Source organism: Ahaetulla prasina, chromosome 3 (genome assembly GCF_028640845.1).
Source record: "Ahaetulla prasina isolate Xishuangbanna chromosome 3, ASM2864084v1, whole genome shotgun sequence".
NCBI lineage: Eukaryota > Metazoa > Chordata > Lepidosauria > Squamata > Colubridae > Ahaetulla > Ahaetulla prasina.
In genome coordinates this window covers 66,806,906-66,826,571 of record NC_080541.1, presented here as the reverse complement: position 1 = coordinate 66,826,571, position 19,666 = coordinate 66,806,906, and the positions used below count along the sequence as shown (strand labels likewise).

Below are 19,666 nucleotides of genomic sequence, written 5' to 3'. Positions count from 1 at the left end.
TTTTCATTGCTAGACTTCCAGAATATTTGCATTTTCAGCTATCAGAGTAGTGTCATAAGCATACTGTAGGCTATTTTGCTTTATTCAATTTATATTTATTTATTTTATTTATTTATTTTATTCGTCATAACAATATAACAATATATATATACAAGCGTTGCATAAAGGGTTATATAATATATGAACGTATATACGAGGAGAAACGAGGTACTAAAAACATATATATACATAGGGGAAGAAACAGTAGGACAGGAACGGTAGGCACGTATGTGCTCTTATACATGCCCCTTAGAGTCCTCTTAGGAAAGTGGTGAGGTCAACCATGGACAGTTTTTGAATAAAGCCTTTGGGGTTATGAGAAGAAACTACAGAGTCAGGTAATGCATTCCAAGTATATACAATTCTGTTACAGAAATCGTGTTTTCTGCAATCTAAACTGGAGCGGTTGACATTGAGTTTAAATCTATTGGTAGCTCTTGTGATATTGTTATTGAAACTAAAAAAGTCATTGACAGGAAGGACATTACAACGGATGATTTTATATGCTAAACCCAGATCTTGTCGAAGGCGACGAAGTTCCAAGTTTTCTAGACCCAAGATATCAAGTCTGGTGGAATAAGGTATTTTATTAGTTTTGGAGGAGTGGAGAATTCTTCTCGTAAAATACCTTTGGACACGCTCAACTGTGTTGATGTCAGATATATGATATGGGTTCCAGACAGGAGAGCAGTAATCGAGAATTGGCCTAACAAATGTTTTATATGCTCTGGTCAGTAGCGTGGTGTTTTTTGAAAAGAAGCTACGTAAAATTAAGTTAACAACTCTTAGACATATATGTACATGTATGTATGTATGTATGTATGTATGTATGTCTTGGCATATTTGGGTCTTTTCCCGTGTAAGGTTGAGAGCATCTTGGCGACATTTCGATGAAGTCTCACTCATCATCTTTAGGATGGTGCTTTTGGCTTCATGCTTGTGCGAGCAAAGCATGGTTGGAGCTGCCATCTCTCTATAAATACTGGTGGGAATGTTGCTGTAAGCGGGTTGGTTGACTGTGTGGTTGCATCTTGATTGGTAGATGGAATGGGTGTTTACAGATTAGTCGGCTGTTTCATAGCATCCTGTGTGGGTATGGTCCTAGTTGTGTGCCCATTAGTCTTTTGTGTTGTAACGACCTGGTTAATGGGCTGTGTGGAAACATCCTGAGTTCTGGTAATGTGACCTCCTGTAGTGATAATGGGCTTCCTGGAAATGTCCTGAGTTCTGGGAATGTGACCTCCTGTAGTGGTAATGGGCTTCCTGGAAATGTCCTGAGCAGATCGGTGGTTCCAGCATGGACTGGCTTTTGGATGGTGGGATGGGTTTGGGTTTGAATCTGGTGAGGATGATTGGTGGTGGCATTGTGTGTTATCCTGGGTCCGGTGTTAATTTTCGTGGCTCGGACTCGTTTGTTGACTAAGGCTAAGAATATATATGTTCTTATATATATTATATTATATATATATACATAGGGAAGAAACAGTAGGACAGGAACGGTAGGCACGTATGTGCTCTTATACATGCCCTTAGAGTCCTCTTAGGAAAGTGGTGAGGTCAACCGTGGACAGTTTTGAATAAAGCCTTTGGGGTTATGAGAAGAAACTACAGAGTCAGGTAATGCATTCCAAGTATATACAATTCTGTTACAGAAATCGTGTTTTCTGCAATCTAAACTGGAGCGGTTGACATTGAGTTTAAATCTGTTGGTAGCTCTTGTGATATTGTTATTGAAACTAAAAAGTCATTGACAGGAAGGACATTACAACGGATGATTTTATATGCTCTGGTCAGTAGCGTGGTGTTTTTGAAAAGAAGCTACGTAAAATTAAGTTAACAACTCTTAGACATATATGTACATGTATGTATGTCTTGGCATATTTGGGTCTTTTCCGTGTAAGGTTGAGAGCATCTTGGCGACATTTCGATGAAGTCTCACTCATCATCTTTAGGATGGTGCTTTTGGCTTCATGCTTGTGCGAGCAAAGCATGGTTGGAGCTGCCATCTCTATAAATACTGGTGGGAATGTTGCTGTAAGCGGGTTGGTTGACTGTGTGGTTGCATCTTGATTGGTAGATGGAATGGGTGTTTACAGATTAGTCGGCTGTTTCATAGCATCCTGTGTGGTATGGTCCTAGTTGTGTGCCCATTAGTCTTTTGTGTTGTAATGTCCTGAGTTCTGTAATGTGACCTCCTGAGTCTTGTGCTGTAACATCCTGGGTGGTAGGTTGTGTTGTAATGTCCTGAGTTCTGTAATGTGACCTCCTGTAGTGATAATGGGCTTCCTGGAAATGTCCTGAGTTCTGGGAATGTGACCTCCTGAGTCTTGTGCTGTAACATCCTGGGTGGTAGGTTGTGTTGTAACGACCTGGTTAATGGGCTGTGTGGAAACATCCTGAGTTCTGGGAATGTGACCTCCTGAGTCTTGTGCTGTAACATCCTGGGTGGTAGGTTGTGTTGTAATGTCCTGAGTTCTGGGAATGTGACCTCCTGTAGTGATAATGGGCTTCCTGGAAATGTCCTGAGTTCTGTAATGTGACCTCCTGTAGTGATAATGGGCTTCCTGGAAATGTCCTGAGTTCTGTAATGTGACCTCCTGTAGTGATAATGGGCTTCCTGGAAATGTCCTGAGCTTTGGTGTTGTGGCCTCTGGAGTTCTGTGATGTGATGTCCTGAGCAGATGGCTGTGATGCAGCTGTTTCTTCCTTTTAACTGCTAGTGGGGTTTGAACTGATTGGGTGGGAGCTTGGCTGTGCTCTGATTGGATGGGGTTTTCTGTGCTCTGATTGGATGGGGTTTTCTGTGCTCTGATTGGATGGGGTTTTCTGTGCTCTGATTGGATGGGGTTTTCTGTGCTCTGATTGGATGGGGTTTTCTGTGCTCTGATTGGATGGGGTTTTCTGTGCTCTGATTGGATGGGGTTTTCTGTGCTCTGATTGGCTGGGGTGTGTCCTGTGTTGGTGGGGGCTTGGTTGTGCTCAGTCTAATCTGTGCTGCAGGGGATTTGAGCTGGTGAGCTGCACTGCTGCTGTCGTGCTACATCTTCGTAGTGGGTGTCAGTCTGCTGCATGTATGGATTGGAGGGTTTGAAGTGGCTAATGTTGCAGCTGCGGTCTGGCTTCTGGTCCTTGGTCGTGCTTCCTGATCAGTGTGGGTTTGGGTTTGAATCTGGTGAGGATGATTGGTGGTGGCATTGTGTGTTATCCTGGGTCCGTGTTAATTTTCGTGGCTCGGACTCGTTTGTTGACTAAGGCTAAGAATATATATGTTCTTATATATATTATATTATATATATATACATAGGGAAGAAACAGTAGGACAGGAACGGTAGGCACGTATGTGCTCTTATGCACGCCTTAGAGTCCTCTTAGGAAAGTGGTGAGGTCAACCGTGGACAGTTTTGAATAAAGCCTTTGGGGTTATGAGAAGAAACTACAGAGTCAGGTAATGCATTCCAAGTATATACAATTCTGTTACAGAAATCGTGTTTTCTGCAATCTAAATTGGAGCGGTTGACATTGAGTTTAAATCTATTGGTAGCTCTTGTGATATTGTTATTGAAACTAAAAAGTCATTGACAGGAAGGACATTACAACGGATGATTTTATATGCTCTGGTCAGTAGCGTGGTGTTTTTGAAAAGAAGCTACGTAAAATTAAGTTAACAACTCTTAGACATATATGTACATGTATGTATGTATGTATGTATGTATGTATGTATGTATGTATGTATGTATGTATGTATGTATGTATGTATGTATGTATGTATGTGTGTGTGTATGTACAGTATGTATTATGTATGTATGTATGTATGTATGTATGTATGTATATATGTATGGATGTATGTATGTATGTATGTATGTATGTATGTATGTCTTGGCATATTCGGGTCTAATCCCATGTAAGGTTGAGGTTATCTTGGCGACATTTCGATGAAGTCTCATTCGTCATCTTCAGGCTTCAACCGTGCTTCTGGGAGCAATGTGTGATCACAGCTGTTTCTTCCTTTTAACTGCTAGTGGGGTTTGAACTGATTGGGTGGGAGCTTGGCTGTGCTCTGATTGGATGGGGTTTTCTGTGCTCTGATTGGCTGGGGTGTGTCCTGTGTTGGTGGGGGCTTGGTTGTGCTCAGTCTAATCTGTGCTGCAGGGGGATTTGAGCTGGTGAGCTGCACTGCTGCTGTTTGGCTTCGTGTTCGTGGTCGTGCTACATCTTCGTAGTGGGTGTCAGTCTGCTGCATGTATGGATTGGAGAGGTTTGAAGTGGCTAATGTTGCAGCTGCGGTCTGGCTTCTGGTCCTTGGTCGTGCTCGCTGATGAGTGTGGGTTTGGGTTTGAATCTGGTGAGGATGATCGGTGGTGGCGTTGTGTGTTATCCTGGGTCAATTTTCGTGGCTGGGACTCGTTTGTTGACTAAGGCTAAGAATATATATGTTCTTATATATATTATATTATATATATATACATAGGGAAGAAACAGTAGGACAGGAACGGTAGGCACGTATGTGCTCTTATACATGCCCTTAGAGTCCTCTTAGGAAAGTGGTGAGGTCAACCGTGGACAGTTTTGAATAAAGCCTTTGGGGTTATGAGAAGAAACTACAGAGTCAGGTAATGCATTCCAAGTATATACAATTCTGTTACAGAAATCGTGTTTTCTGCAATCTAAACTGGAGCGGTTGACATTGAGTTTAAATCTGTTGGTAGCTCTTGTGATATTGTTATTGAAACTAAAAAGTCATTGACAGGAAGGACATTACAACGGATGATTTTATATGCTCTGGTCAGTAGCGTGGTGTTTTTGAAAAGAAGCTACGTAAAATTAAGTTAACAACTCTTAGACATATATGTACATGTATGTATGTCTTGGCATATTTGGGTCTTTTCCCGTGTAAGGTTGAGAGCATCTTGGCGACATTTCGATGAAGTCTCACTCATCATCTTTAGGATGGTGCTTTTGGCTTCATGCTTGTGCGAGCAAAGCATGGTTGGAGCTGCCATCTCTCTATAAATACTGGTGGGAATGTTGCTGTAAGCGGGTTGGTTGACTGTGTGGTTGCATCTTGATTGGTAGATGGAATGGGTGTTTACAGATTAGTCGGCTGTTTCATAGCATCCTGTGTGGACCTGGTGAGTGTGGGTCTGGTGTCATTCCTCGTGTTAGGGACACGTTTGTCAATAAGGGCAGGTTTCCAAATGGCTGGTAGGCGGGAGGTATCATCTCGTTTGTTCATGCTGTGTGGGCGTTTTTCTATCTAACAACAGAATAATCAGAGAAGCCATCGAGATAGAAAAACGCCCACACAGCATGAACAAACGAGATGATACCTCCCGCCTACCAGCCATTTGGAAACCTGCCCTTATTGACAAACGTGTCCCTAACACGAGGAATGACACCAGACCCACACTCACGAGGTCCACACAGGATGTCACCACCACACATCCACCCAGAAAGCACACCCAAACCCACACTGATCAGGAAGCACGACCAAGGACCAGAAGCCAGACCGCAGCTGCAACATTAGCCACTTCAAACCCCTCCAATCCATACATGCAGCAGACTGACACCCACTACGAAGATGTAGCACGACCACGAACACGAAGCCAAACAGCAGCAGTGCAGCTCACCAGCTCAAATCCCCCTGCAGCACAGATTAGACTGAGCACAACCAAGCCCCCACCAACACAGGACACACCCCAGCCAATCAGAGCACAGAAAACCCCATCCAATCAGAGCACAGCCAAGCTCCCACCCAATCAGTTCAAACCCCACTAGCAGTTAAAAGGAAGAAACAGCTGCGATCACACATTGCTCCCAGAAGCACGGTTGAAGCCTGAAGATGACGAATGAGACTTCGTCAAACGTCGCCAAGACACTTCCAATTTTACACGGAGAAAACCCGAACAACTAAAGACATACATATATATATATATATATATATATATATATATATATATATATATATATATATATATATATATATATTTATTCAAGATTTATTCAAGAAACTCTGATTAACTACATTATAACTTACCACCATTTGTGAACTGAGTTCCTATGTAAAAAAAGTATATCTAAACAAGATAAAATTTGGCTGTAGATGTTTGTTTACTGCAATAAATACACAGTTATTAATTACACCAATATCTTCTTGTTCACTTTTTTTACTGAATATAAATGATCTCCAAAGATCCAAGTTAAATTGATTCCAAATTCATGAGCATATGACAGAGAACAATGATGAGATGTGATGATTTCTATACCCAAGTTGCAACAAACACACAATGTAGTGTGTGTTAGTTGATTGCTAACATCTCCAGATCAGAGAGCTAATAATGTGCCAAGATCTGAGATAACTTCTCCCAGTTACAACAGAAAACACTATGCTGATTTACAAATAATTTGCCCTGATATACTGGACAGGTTATGCAGTGATTTCTTTTGCTGCAGCTATGGATATACTGTAACCAGGGGTCTCCAACCTTGGCAACTTTAAGCCTGGCGGACTTCAACTCCCAGAATTCCACAGCCCGCTGGGTTGTCAGTTGCCAAGGTTGGAGATCCCTGCTGTAAACCACTATTGCAACCAGGTATTTCTTACTTACATTCAAGCTATTTTAATATCAATTTTTATTCAACTTGAGAAAACCTATTCACTTAGTTACTGTGGTAACTAAGAATCAATACCAACTTGATGGCACATAATCAATCAACCAACTTATTCTGTTGAAAGGGAAGAGAAAGCAAATACTACTTAATTTGCTTCTGTTAAAGGATATACAATCTCATCAGCAAATCATATTCCAAAATGAAAGTCAGAGATCTTCCTTTAAAAATTATAGCATATTTGGTAGGAGGGGAAAAAAGAAATATGAGTGACTTTTACTTCTTTTCTGATTAAAATGACATTGGAAGTAATCAGCCAGCTTTAAATATAAATGAGTTGATTTGGAAGTCAAATCAATGGTACTTTGTTTTCTTGCTCATAAAGACATTCTATACTGAAAATAAAAGTAATGTCCCACATCACAGTAATTTTTCATTTGAAAATAGATACTTAAAGTGGGGCAAATATTTTATACTCCATCATGGCTTTTGCAATAACACCAACAAAAACATTTCAATTAGTGATTCAATCAGGCTACATTATAATGAATACAGCCCCCTTCTAAATGATACTTTTAACCACTTTAAAATTGGCTTAAAATTAGTGGCATACATCTATGAAATATAAAAACTTGACTGAAAATTCAATGACATATATTCCTAATAGTACGTGCACATATAAATCTTGAATTTTAATACAAATGCTTCCCAGTAGTCAAGATTTTATACAAGTACAGGTAGTCACTGACTTAACAACAGTTCACTTACTGACCGTTCAGTTACAATGTCACTGAAAAAAGTGAATTAGGACCATTTTTCACACGTATGACCATTGCAGTGTCCCCATGATCACATGATCAAAATTAGGATGTTGGGCAACAGGTTCATATCTATGATAGTTGCAGTGTCTCAGGGTTATGTGATCACCTTTTGACAAGCAAAGTCAATGGGGAAAGCCAGATTAACGTAACAACTGCGGCAAGAAAAAATGTGTTGTGTCTTGTCCGCTCTCACCGCAGCCGGGGTCTGCTTATCTGCTCCCGAACACGGAGGAATGTATGCCTCCCGGCCCCAGCCCTGGCTCCATGCCCAGACAAGCTGCAGAGGAGGGGGCACCTCCCGGTCCCAGCCCTGGCTCCATGCCCAAGCAGGCTGCAGAGGAGGGAGCATCCCCCGGCCCCAGCCCTGGCTCCATGCCCAGGCAAACGGAGCAGCTAGACCCCTCCCCCTCCTCCACAGCATGTGAGCCTGAGGAAAGTTTACTTCCAACAGCTGATTGGAGTGACCCTCGCATCAGAAGATTGGATAGGCGGAGGCAACAGAAGGAAGGGAGGGGCAGGCCTTAATGAGTGCTGAGTCATGGAGCCACACCCCATGGCCTATATAAAGGATCTGCTTTCTGGCAGTCTCTGAGTCAGGCAAAGTCGAACTTATCTTGCTGAAGTCACTTACTGGTCTCCTGCCTGCTCTGAGGACTTTGCTAGGACTTTGGGCAGAGCTGCAGAGGCAAGCCTGATTCGGATTTCCCTGACCCGGCCGTCAGCGGAGGAGTGGGACACGACAAAATGGGGCAAAACTCACTTTACAACTGTCTCACTTAGCAACAGAAATTTTGGGCTCAATTGTGGTCATAAATTAAGGACTACCTGCAGTTGTTATTAGTATTACTATAACAATATTAGTATTTTATTATTAGAATGCAGCTAATAATAATAAACTTTTTCTCTCCCAAATCTTCTCATTTTTCATGCTCTGACCCAGGCTCCTGCCTTTTAGGGTAAAACCTTGTAAGTCATTCTGCCACCTTCAGGGAGACATAGAAATTCATCTCACTTAGAATCTTCACCTAAGCTAACCCTATTTTCACATTCCATGCTAGCATTCTGGCAACTAAAAGAAAATAACATTTCTGTAATGCAATCAGGTAGCCTTGTTTCAAATGGCAAGACTACGGGCTTTAGCACTTCTTCTCTTTTACAACACAGGTTCCAAAATACAGCTTCCCAAAAATATTAAGCTGCTGTCTTAAAAACAAAAACATAAATCCCATAACAAAAATATTGAAGATTCTATAGCAGGGATTCCAGCAACGTTAATGCTTTTATTCAGAAGTAAAGGACATGTCAAGAAAACATGTTTCAAAGGTAAGTTTGCGATTAGATTTGCCTTAGTCATGAACTCCCTTTTTGCAAAGAAAAGCACACCCAAGCAGAGATAATGTATGCTATCAGTATGATAAGCTTTTAATCACTTACAGAACAATTTGAAATTTCTCAGGACTCCCCCTTACCTACCTTGAAAGGGGAGTACATTCATATAATATACTAAGTACATATAATCTCTTGAGGTAATAACAATTTTAACTACACAGCTAACTCTCCTCCTAATGCAGATTATGAAAACAGTGAAAGTTTTATCTAACCCAAGGCAGAAATGAAAATTCCAGATGTTATAATGCAATTCCAAAAATATAGAATTTGTATGCTACTAGAATTCTCAATGTCATGACCTTTAACTGGGTGAAATGGTGCAATGTGGAGCAACACATTTTGAATCAATGGGCTAATTTATAGAATACACCCAAAATCTGGGAGCCCTGATTCCCAAAACTCAATGGGGAAGCCAGCAGGAAGTCAGAAGGTGCTCCTACTGCCACCACTTTTTTTTTGGCCTTCACTTGATCTTTCTGTTTCTCTGTTTAATCATGATCATCATGATCATCATCATGATCATCATCATCATCATTTTAGGCAGTGTCTATCTGCTGCATGATGAACGCTCTTTTCGCATGTTTCCAAACAATACAGTCCTGAGCCTTCTTTTGCCAATTGGGCCTCCAATACTTGCTGATGTCATTCATCCATCTTGTTTTATGTCTCTTTCATGGATTCTTTTTATCAAGTGGGAGCCATGCAATGACTGTCTTGGTCCACCTGCCATCAGTTCTTCTTGCTATGTGACCAGCCCATTTCCATTGCAATTCTTTTACACTCTTGATGAAATTGTATGCTTTTGTTTGTTCTCTAATCCATGTGCAGATCTTTCTATCTTGTCTTGTAATGGCTCTTTATGCCACTTGTAGGTTTTTTATCAATTGTGAGGTTAGTGTCCATGTTTCATGGTATATGTTACAGCAAGTAGCGCACACTAATTGAAAACTTTTCTCATAAGGCATGGGGGGAGGTTGTTCTTGAAAATTATGCTTAGCTTGCCGAATGCCTGCCAACCACATTTAACATGCCATTCAATTTCCTTTATTGTATCACCGTCCATTGAGATCCATTGTCCAAGGTATATGTAGCGGTCTACTATGTGTAGTTCTTCTCCAGATATATAATTTTTCTTTCTTTGGTGAATTTATTAAACATAACAGGTTATCTTGTTCAACCTTTTGAAACCATATTCATTTCCAGAAACATCTTAAGGCCTAAAACTATTGGAGGCTTTATTGTGGCATAACAATAAACATTAAAGAGATAGAGAGGATCACTTAGGTCAATAATTTTATCAAGGCAAGTGAATCCAGCCAACAATGTTCCACAGATCAACTTGAACAATCAAAACTATAAGGTACAACAGACCAATAAATGCTTATTGTTGGGATTATTAAATATGTTCCAACTCCAATTTGGTAATATATTTGGCAATGTTTAGCAAAATCTAACTAACGTATTGATTCTGAACACCAGATCTTGTGGCAAAAATCCATTTATCTGTTGTTTTTCAAAAGGAAGTAACTTTTTGTAACATTGCAGCCATTATCATTAAATACTTAAAATTCACTTACATCGTCTTAAAATGAAAATATGTATCATACAAAGGAACGGAATCACTGATAAGCAATCAGATGCTGGTTGGATGTTTTGTTTTAGATCAATTACTATTAACTTCAGCATGGAAAGGGACCGAATGAATTCAGCAAAAATATGAAAAGCATCAGTGTACATACCACTGCTCTATATCAATGATGTAGGGATGGAAAAATATTTGACATTAGTCATTTGCCATACTAAAGTCACAGAAACAAAGAAAAATATATTGTATTAAACAAAGCATGGCAAAACCCCTTTCTAAATAATTCCTATGTCATTATTGGACTTAGTCCAATAAGTCCTATCTGTCTAATCTGATGTTGTACTATCTTTCCAATGTTCAAGAATTCTTTGCCAACTATCATGCTAAAAACCAGATTAGATAAACCAAGTTAGATGATAAGCCAGGTTAAAAAGAGAAGGTCTAGAAAGTTGCCTTTTCCGTATAAAATGTTATCTGTTGAAAACAATTCAAATATATTAGCATGAAAAAAATATCTAATTAAATATTTAGGCATTTGTTTAGCCTATAAATTGTTTTGCCTTTAAGCAACACTTACATCAATTTTATATGAGTTCTTTTTTTAAAAAAAACGATATAGCTACATCTTAAAATTTAAAAACTTTAATTGAAAGAAATAGGGTCAAGAATGACTAGGTACTGAATGAATGTGGATTGGGTACTTTTGTTTACATAAAGAGAATTAATGAAGACTGAACCAGAAAACAAATAAACAAAGGAAGACTGAATGAGTCAAGGATAACTGACACAATTATTGGTTGAATGAAGTTGATGAGATCATGAAAAATAGAGAGATGAGAAGCTTAAAGAACAAAATATATGAAGTAGTATACAGTTCTGAAGACAGCATGGATAGTTTGCAAAACCAAATGGTATGGAATGGTATCATGGTTAAGTAATCCCCTCAACACTGTCAAACTATTTACTAAATCTGCACTACTATTAATCTTCCCATAGTTCCCATCACCAATCTCTTTCCACTCATGACAGTATGACTGTAACTTTGTTGCTGGCAATCCTTATGATTTATATTGATATATTGACCATCAATTGTATTGTAAATGTTGTACCTTGATGAACATATCTTTTCTTTTATGTACACTGAGAGCACATGCACCAAGACGAATTCCTTGTATGTCCAATCACACTTGGCCAATAAAAAAATCTATTCTATTCTATTCTAAACTAAAATTGACTATGTTTCTATTCTTTTTTTTCATTCATGATATTTTAATTCCCTGACTGACTATTTCTTACTCCTTTCGTACCCTTTCCATAGCATTTTTCTTCCAAAAAAGAATAACATGATGGTTATGGATAAACAGGTGCATGTAATTATTTATTCTGTTTTTATGGCAGTATTATTTATTTTCAAACTTTAAAAAAATTAAAAAGAACTGTCATTTTGAATAGCTGCGGCTTATCTTTAACATTTGTTAGCCTGATAAGCAAGAGACATAATTTAGACCACTCCTTAAAAATGCTTATTACCTTTTCCACAATAAAGATATGAGGGGGCTAAGAGATGTAAAAGAATTTTACATGATGTGACTTGCAAAAGAACATCTTTTTCAAACAAAGAAACAACCTTGATTATCATTAAAATAAATATGAATACATCATGATAATCAGCAGTATTTTTGTATTCACTTTTTTAATTTTGTATGGTGTTTTCAGGTATGCATAGAGCAACTAATTGGGGACAATCTGGTTCTGATATTGTTTGACAAGTAAGATGTAAACTATACAGTTCACAGCAAGTAGCAGATTACTATGCAAAGCAAACAATAATTTTCCAGGAATCATAACACTTTTAAAATTGAAAATCGTATTTATTGATTGTATTGTATCTTTTATTGTTAAAAACATCTAGTAATTGGTCAGGTTACAATAATAAATAAACATTTATTTGACTTGTAGCAGGATAAAATTCCTGTAACGTGCAACAAGAGCAAATATCTCCATCTGGTTACACATGAGACTTTGTATACTATTTGCCTTCAGCATGTCAAATACTCTCAGAACAGCCATATCTCCTAACAAATTCCTAAAGAACTTTCTATTCTGGGTAAGTATGATGACAGCATTCAGTAAGAGCTACAGCCTTTTTTTTGACTCCTGATAGCCAGCCAAATTCAGAAGCAGACGATAGTGCCAAACATTAGGTGAATCCCTTTTCATTACTTATCATCATTCTAAGTGACAGTAATGTTTTCTTTAAAGCCATAAATCTTCCCTTTGCAAGCCTATACGATCTTTCAGCTGAAGTGAAGAGAAAGCAACTGCCACCTGCCAATTCTCTAGACCATCTGCCCTGTGTGCACTGAATCTGCCTATTTTTCCACCAGTGATGTTGAGCCTTAACTACCTGAGTAAAAGTAAAAGCCTTAAGTTGCATTCTACCCCTGCTAACTACATCCAGGGACAGTAAATTTTTGGCAACCAAAAAGCCATTTGCTGTGCTTCCTTCCTCCCATGGTTGTTTTTAAAAATTTTTCCAGTGTAGAATCCAGAAATTGCCAGGTGGATTCTCATTCAAAGCGTAAGTAGATTCAACCCTGCTTATCTTCTAAGCTTTTCCAAGGTCAGCCAGGTGCTGCCACCTGCCGAGAACCTTAGCTAACTGGGGTTCCCCTGTTGTCCTATCAATCCAGTATCAGACCGCTCCACCCAGGAGACGCTTTTGTGCATTTTTCGGTTTCCTGTTTCCCACCACTCCCGCTTGCCTTCTCACAAGAGCTGTTCAAGTTGAAATCTCATCAGCTCTGTCAAGCTTTCTCCTGGTGGGAGGAGGAGGAGGAGGAGGAAGAAGAAATGTTTCTGCACAAAGTTTACATCGTCCTGACCTTTGACCCAGTCACACTCCAACCTGTTAATCGCTGCTATCTGAACCAGAGAAGAAAAGGGGGGGAGGGTGTCTGCTTCCAATTCCATCAGGCATTTTTTCCCCTACTGCTCGGTCCTATACAATCTTTCTCCTGAAACCCCATTATCTTCGGAGGGGTGGGGTGTTTATTCACTGGTCAAAATCATTTAGGATTTCAGCCTAAAAGGGTGTCTTTTTGCGGTGGTGGCGGGGTGGGAGGAAAAGGAAGTTTAACTAACGTGGCCGATTCCACTCAAGCTCGCCACCACCACCATCATCATCATCAAACGTGTACGTGTCCCCCTTCCCCCAAAAAACCTCCGGTTGAGTGAAAAGGACAATCCTCCCGGATGAATTCAGTCAGATTTCTAGGCAAAGCACAGCCCAGCAGCGTCTAATGCCCGCCGCGGTAACGAGCCGCAATCCTAGCCACACTTTAGTCGAGAACAATTCCGACTGACATTGGCGGGGCTTCCTCCTCGAGTAAACCCCGGTGCCTTGCCCGCATGCCTCCCGAGATGCCAACGCTGCGCGCTGCCTTCCTCGCGGAAAGCGGGCAAGGCAGGCGCGCAAGGCACAGGGAGAAAAGGAAAAGGGAGAGGGGGGGGGGGGAAACAGGCACGCCGAAGTCAAGAGATAGCAGCTCCGAGGCAAGCGATCGGGGAACCCGAGGGAAGCGCGAGCCCTGGCCCCCGCACCTGACCCCCCTTGCCAAGCGTCTCCTAGCCCCGAAGACTGCCCGCCTTTCCACCTCCGCCACCCAGCCCGAGAAACGACGGGAGGGGGGGGCGAGAGGAGAAACAAAGCGCTCGACTCCCCCTTCTCACTCACCCCGAGCTTCCTGCTGCGGATTTTCACGTAGCCTTGCTTGACTATATCGTTAAAGTTGGAGGCCATGGCCAGGATCAGCTTGCCCCGGAAAGGCCCCCCGCTCCGCGCCCGGGATCGTCGCCCTCTTCTTCTTCCTCCTCTTCCTCTTCTTCCTCCTCCTCCAGCTGCCGCTGAGTGCCCTTGGCCGCCGGCTCCCGGGGAGCCTCTGGCATCCAGGCGACGGCGGCGGCTGTGCAGGACCTCTGGCGCGCGCCGGGCACACACCGGCCCAGCGCAGCCCGCCCACTCCGCCTGCGGGGCGCCGCGCTCAGCGCTCAGGAACCTTTCCCGGCCGCCCTACACGAAACGAACGGCTGCTTGGACCTCAGCGGCGAGTCGCTTCCAAACGCTACCAAGCGGCAGGAGGCACTCGCAGCGCCACCATTGCCTGAAGCGCAGAAGGAGCCGCTTCCCCGGCTCTTCCCGCAGCTCTCCCCCCCCCTCCCCTCCGCAGCCAGCGTCGCTCATTCGGCACCTAGAGGCTCTGGAGCTGCTCCCGCCGCACCAGCTTCCCTCCAGCGCGAAGGAGAAAAAGGGGGGAGGGAGGGAGGAGGAGAAGGAGGGCTTCCCGCTCGCTTCCTCCTTTTTTTCCCCGTCGTCTTCCCCATTAAGGCGCATCTCGCCCCCTGAGGAGGATGGCTGGGAAAACGTCAGCCTTGCTCTTCATGCCCGAGCGCACCTTTCCCTTTTATTTCTTCTTTTTCTCTTTCTCTCTCTCTCTCTCTCACCCACCCACTCTCCCCCCCTCTCTTCCCGCCCCCCAAACTGGCCAAGCTCGTGGGCCTAGCGAGTTTCTTCTTCCCATAGCTGAGTCTAGACTAGGGTTCTGGGAAATGTCATTTGGCCAGTTGACCAGACTTGGAAACAGAGGGTGGTTTAAAACACCAGCAGAGATACAAACGTAGATAACAGAAAGGGTGATCGCTTTTTTTCTCACATTGATATGAGGAGATTTCTTTATAAAACAGATCAGACCAGGTCCATAGCATGGCTCCTTTATCTTCATTGCTGGGGTTTGGATGCAAATATCATTAATGCTTGTTTGCTGATAAATTCGCTTTTCATTAAAAGAGGATAAAATGCCCTAGGAAGCAACACCATCCTTTTCCAGGATGGTGTCCTTCAGAGAAGATGAGGTTCAGCACCATTATGGGAGCTGAATTCCAATATATCTATAAGGCCTCAAGCCACTACTTTATATTCTGAAGTCCTTTTAGGTTTAAAATAGTTTATTTACATAAATTATTTTCAGAATTTTACCTTTAGACTCTTGGAGTGTGCGATGTAATACTGAGAAGTTTTACCTCTATGGTTATGCTAGTAATAATTGCCATACCCAATAAAATCCATGCGCTGTTTCTTCAAAAGTAAATCCCATTCATTCAGTGGGCTTAATTACATCCAAATAAGTATGCATAAGATTGCATGCTTCTTTCTTGAAACTGCAGGGAAGAAAGCCTGGGTCATTCTGCTTTCAAAAAAATAGCTTTTGTATAAGAATAGCAACCTCTCTCCTAATTAAAAGATGAATGTTTGAGGAATCCTTTCTACATTATTTTATATTCCATGGAAGAAATCCTGAATCTGGCTGAAAAAAACCTCTAATCATATTTCTGATCACTATAACTCACAAGGCAGTTATACGACAAAACCAGTAGTATACAGAATATATAAAAAAGCAAATGAAAGTACAGGCCATAAATAAAAAAAAGGCTATATTAGTTTCTGACAGGTTTTATTTAGTTATTTCAAGAATGCATACAAAGCTCATAAGAAGTTCCTAGGGTGACTGAAAATTACCAAATAATTAATAGGCAATCCTGAATGATACTGGTTTTAAAGCAAGATCTTGAAATTTTGATTAAACCCAAGAATCTTTCATCCAAATTATCAAAGTCTTCTCCATATGAATATCAGGACATGAGAATTCTGTCAGGAAAACTTTGCATTTTGAAGAAATCTACAATTAAATAAAAAGTTTTCCAAGGACAAGAGATTTTCTTCTATCACAAAGCATTGATTAATAACATTGCCGTCTTTCAGAAATAAGCTCTTACTAGCTTTTACTTATCTTGTGTCTTCCAGATGCACTGAACTACATCAACTATGCAAAATAATGTAGGTTTTCTGAATAAATACCACACTGTCTGATTATTAAAGGGGAGTCCAATGGAACACACAATGGTGGGAAGCAAGTAAAGAAGTACCGGTATATGTCTGCTGTGTTTCTACATGTATATGTAGATGGAGACCCCTAATGGAAAAGAGGATTGCAAATATTTGATTATAGCATAATCTAAAACATATGATTTAGATCAGATTTAGATTTATTGAATTTTTATACCGCCCTTCTCCCAAAGGAATCAGGGCGATTCACAGCCAAAATAAAACAACAATTATATACACAATAAAACAATAGTTAAAAAACTTATTAGATATAAGGCCAAAATTAAAACCATTTAAAACCGCAAAAACCCCATAAAATTTATATCAAATATTAAAAACTATTAAAACTTCTATGCCAGTCCTGCGCGAATAAATAGGTAAGTCTTCAACTCACGGCGGAAGGTCCGAAGGTCAGGCAGTTGATGAAGTCCTGGGGGAAGTTCATTCCAGAGGATGGGAGCCCCCACAGAGAAGGCCCTTCCTCTGGGAGCCGCCAGCCGACATTGCTTGGTGGACGGCACCCTGAGTAGTCCCTCTCTGTGCAAGCGCACGGTTCGGTGGGAGGCATTCGGTAGCAGTAGGCGGTCCCATAAGTACCCCGGCCCTAAGCCATGGAGCGCTTTAAAGGTAGTAACCAAAACCTTGAAGTGCACCCGAAAGACTACAGGTAGCCAGTGCAGCCTGCACAGGAGTGGTGTTACATGGGAGCCACGAGCGGCTCCCTCTATCACCCGCGCAGCTGCATTCTGAACCAACTGGAGCCTCCGGGTGCTCTTCAAGGGGAGCCCCATGTAGAGAGCATTGCAGTAATCCAAGCGAGAAGTAACAAGAGCATGAGTGACCGTGCATAGGGCATCCCGGTCAAGGAAGGGGCGTAACTGGCAGATCAGGCGAACCTGATAAAAAGCTCTCCTGGAGACGGTCATCAAGTGATCTTCAAAAGACAACCGCCCATCCAGGAGAACGCCCAAGTTGCGCACCCTTTCCATCGGGCCAATGACTCGCCTCCAACAGTCAGCCACGGCTGCAGCTGACAGTACCGGGGTGCCGGCATCCACAGCCACTCCGTCTTGGAGGGATTGAGCTTGAGCCTGTTTCTCCCCATCCAGACCTGTACGGCTTCCAGACACCGGGACAGTACTTCGATATGACTGATCAAAAGCCAATGAATCAGCTAGAGTAGAAGCCTAGCATTGTTTTCATTGAATTGATCCATATCTCAATGAATTTGAGCTTCATTGAATTGTGTAGGTTTTCTCAGCAAGACTATCAGCACTATTCACTATGGTAACAAAATGAAATTAAGCCTTATTGGAAGCTTAATCAAAAACGTGTACAGAATCTACAGATGTAGAAAAGCTGATATGTTTCTTCCTTTGACAATTGGGTCCTAATTTTATTGATTCGATTTGATGCATGCATGAATGCATAATAGTTCTCTTCATGAAACATCTCCAAGTCCTCCATCAGTTAAGCAAAACTGTCTTTAATTGCATTGCAACTTAAGGCAGCTTTAAAGATAATTATTTTTCCAACAATCCTAGGATAATATATTTTGAAAAGGCTAAGGAAAATATATAGAAGAAATAAGATGTTCCTTCTGCATTATCTATTTACTGGATTTTTTAAAAAAGGGCACAATCTTATTTCAATATTTCATTTTGGGCATCTGTAGTGATGCAATGTAACTTAGTCCCTAAAGAAAACCATCAGATACATTGTCTTAAGCATTCAGATGGAACCAATTTGCTTTGATGAGCTGCTTTGCTTTGGCTTTTGTGGGTACATTGCCATTGTACAGAAGAACACTGAGGTGGCCAAAGAAGCAGGCAACTTGAAGTAGCATAGCTGTTCCAATCCAATAAGAAAAAAATAGTGTGTCACTTCATTTTGCATTTGCATTCTGATAGGACCATTCAGGACAAGTACACATTTCAATGGATAGTTAGGACTGCAGAAAAAGCAATTGCAACCAGCTTGTCTTCTAGTGAGGACCCATATACTGTACAAACCAGAAACAGAGCTGAGACAATATCTATATACCCCTTACATCCTGGATATAAACTCAACTTCTTTCCTCAAGACACTACTATAAAGCTTTGCATGCCGAAACAACTAGACCCAAAGATAGTTTTCCCCCCATGCCATCACTCTGCTAAACACCTAACACCCACAGCACTCTTAAGATGTAGACCCATATAGTAGGCTTTAATGCTATTATCCTTGTCATCTTATCTTTCCTATCTTCTTCTGATCTCCTCATCTTTCTCACCTTCATCTTTTCTACTACCTTTTCCTATTGGTATATTATGAATTATCAACTGTCGTTTGTATCTTATGACTTATGATTGTACCTTACAATTTATGATCTGTGACTTATCACTTAGTTGTTGTTTGTATGTACACTGAAAGAGAAGGGAAAAAAGAATTCTATTTTATTCTAAATTACCTTTGCTTTGGATCTGCTCCCTATCAAAGCTTTGTGCAAGCTTACGATGTATGTCTGCTTTAGCTATTTTGTTTTACTTAAAAATATAAAATTTCTACCTCATCTTTTCCCTACAGATAAGCTTCAAGGTGGCCAACAATGATAATATGTACAATTACAGTTGGAAACAATAAAGCAAATCAGTTAGAACATAGCCATAGGAAAAAAGAATTCATCCACTGCATTAAAATCTCATTCATTCATTTTTATTTAGGTCAAGACCAGTAAATAAACATTATTAGGGGCTTCAGCAGAAAGTCAGTGTGGATGCCACAAATCTCTTATTACTTAAGGAAACAGAGCTACCATATCTTCCTTAAGTGCCGAGTTTTAGATGTCAAAATCAACCACCTGGAATGCTTTTGTTTATATGTTGCCACCAAATATAATGAGCAGCGAGAAGATTTGTTCAAGAAGCAAGAAGATTTGTTCAGGAAGCTTTAAAATGGATCTAACTGATCTGGCTGGAGAAATCCAAATGATCACTGGATATAAAAAATGTCTTGAATCCCGTTTCTGCCATACACTAGCTATCTGGATTTTTGAAACCCAGACCTTGTAAAATCTAGGCAGAATGCTATCATTTAAGTAAATTAGTTCCACATATGAAATATTTACTTGGGTACATTTATATGTTTATCAAAAATGAGGTATTAGAGGGTTTTTTTTTAACAGGTACGACTTCTGAAAACCCCAATTTGTACTACCTAAAGGAAAGATGAACATCAGGCATCCTCAGTTCCTTGTACCACAACCTTTCCAGAGTCTCTAAAATCACATTTCTGAAATTCAATAAC

The 19,666-nt window shown here is 40.9% G+C and overlaps 1 protein-coding gene across 2 annotated transcripts in view; it reads right to left on the bottom strand.

The window, feature by feature from the left end:
- The window catches only part of DOK6 (docking protein 6), a 205,984-nt gene extending 191,371 nt beyond the window's left edge, over positions 1–14,613 (bottom strand). For both annotated transcript variants that reach the window (XM_058178568.1, XM_058178567.1), the window contains exon 1: positions 14,177–14,613. In XM_058178568.1, the coding sequence (XP_058034551.1) occupies positions 14,177–14,242 (66 nt within the window). In that variant the 5' untranslated portion in view covers positions 14,243–14,613. The remainder of the gene's footprint in view (positions 1–14,176) is intronic.
- Between the last annotated feature and the right edge of the window lie 5,053 nt (positions 14,614–19,666).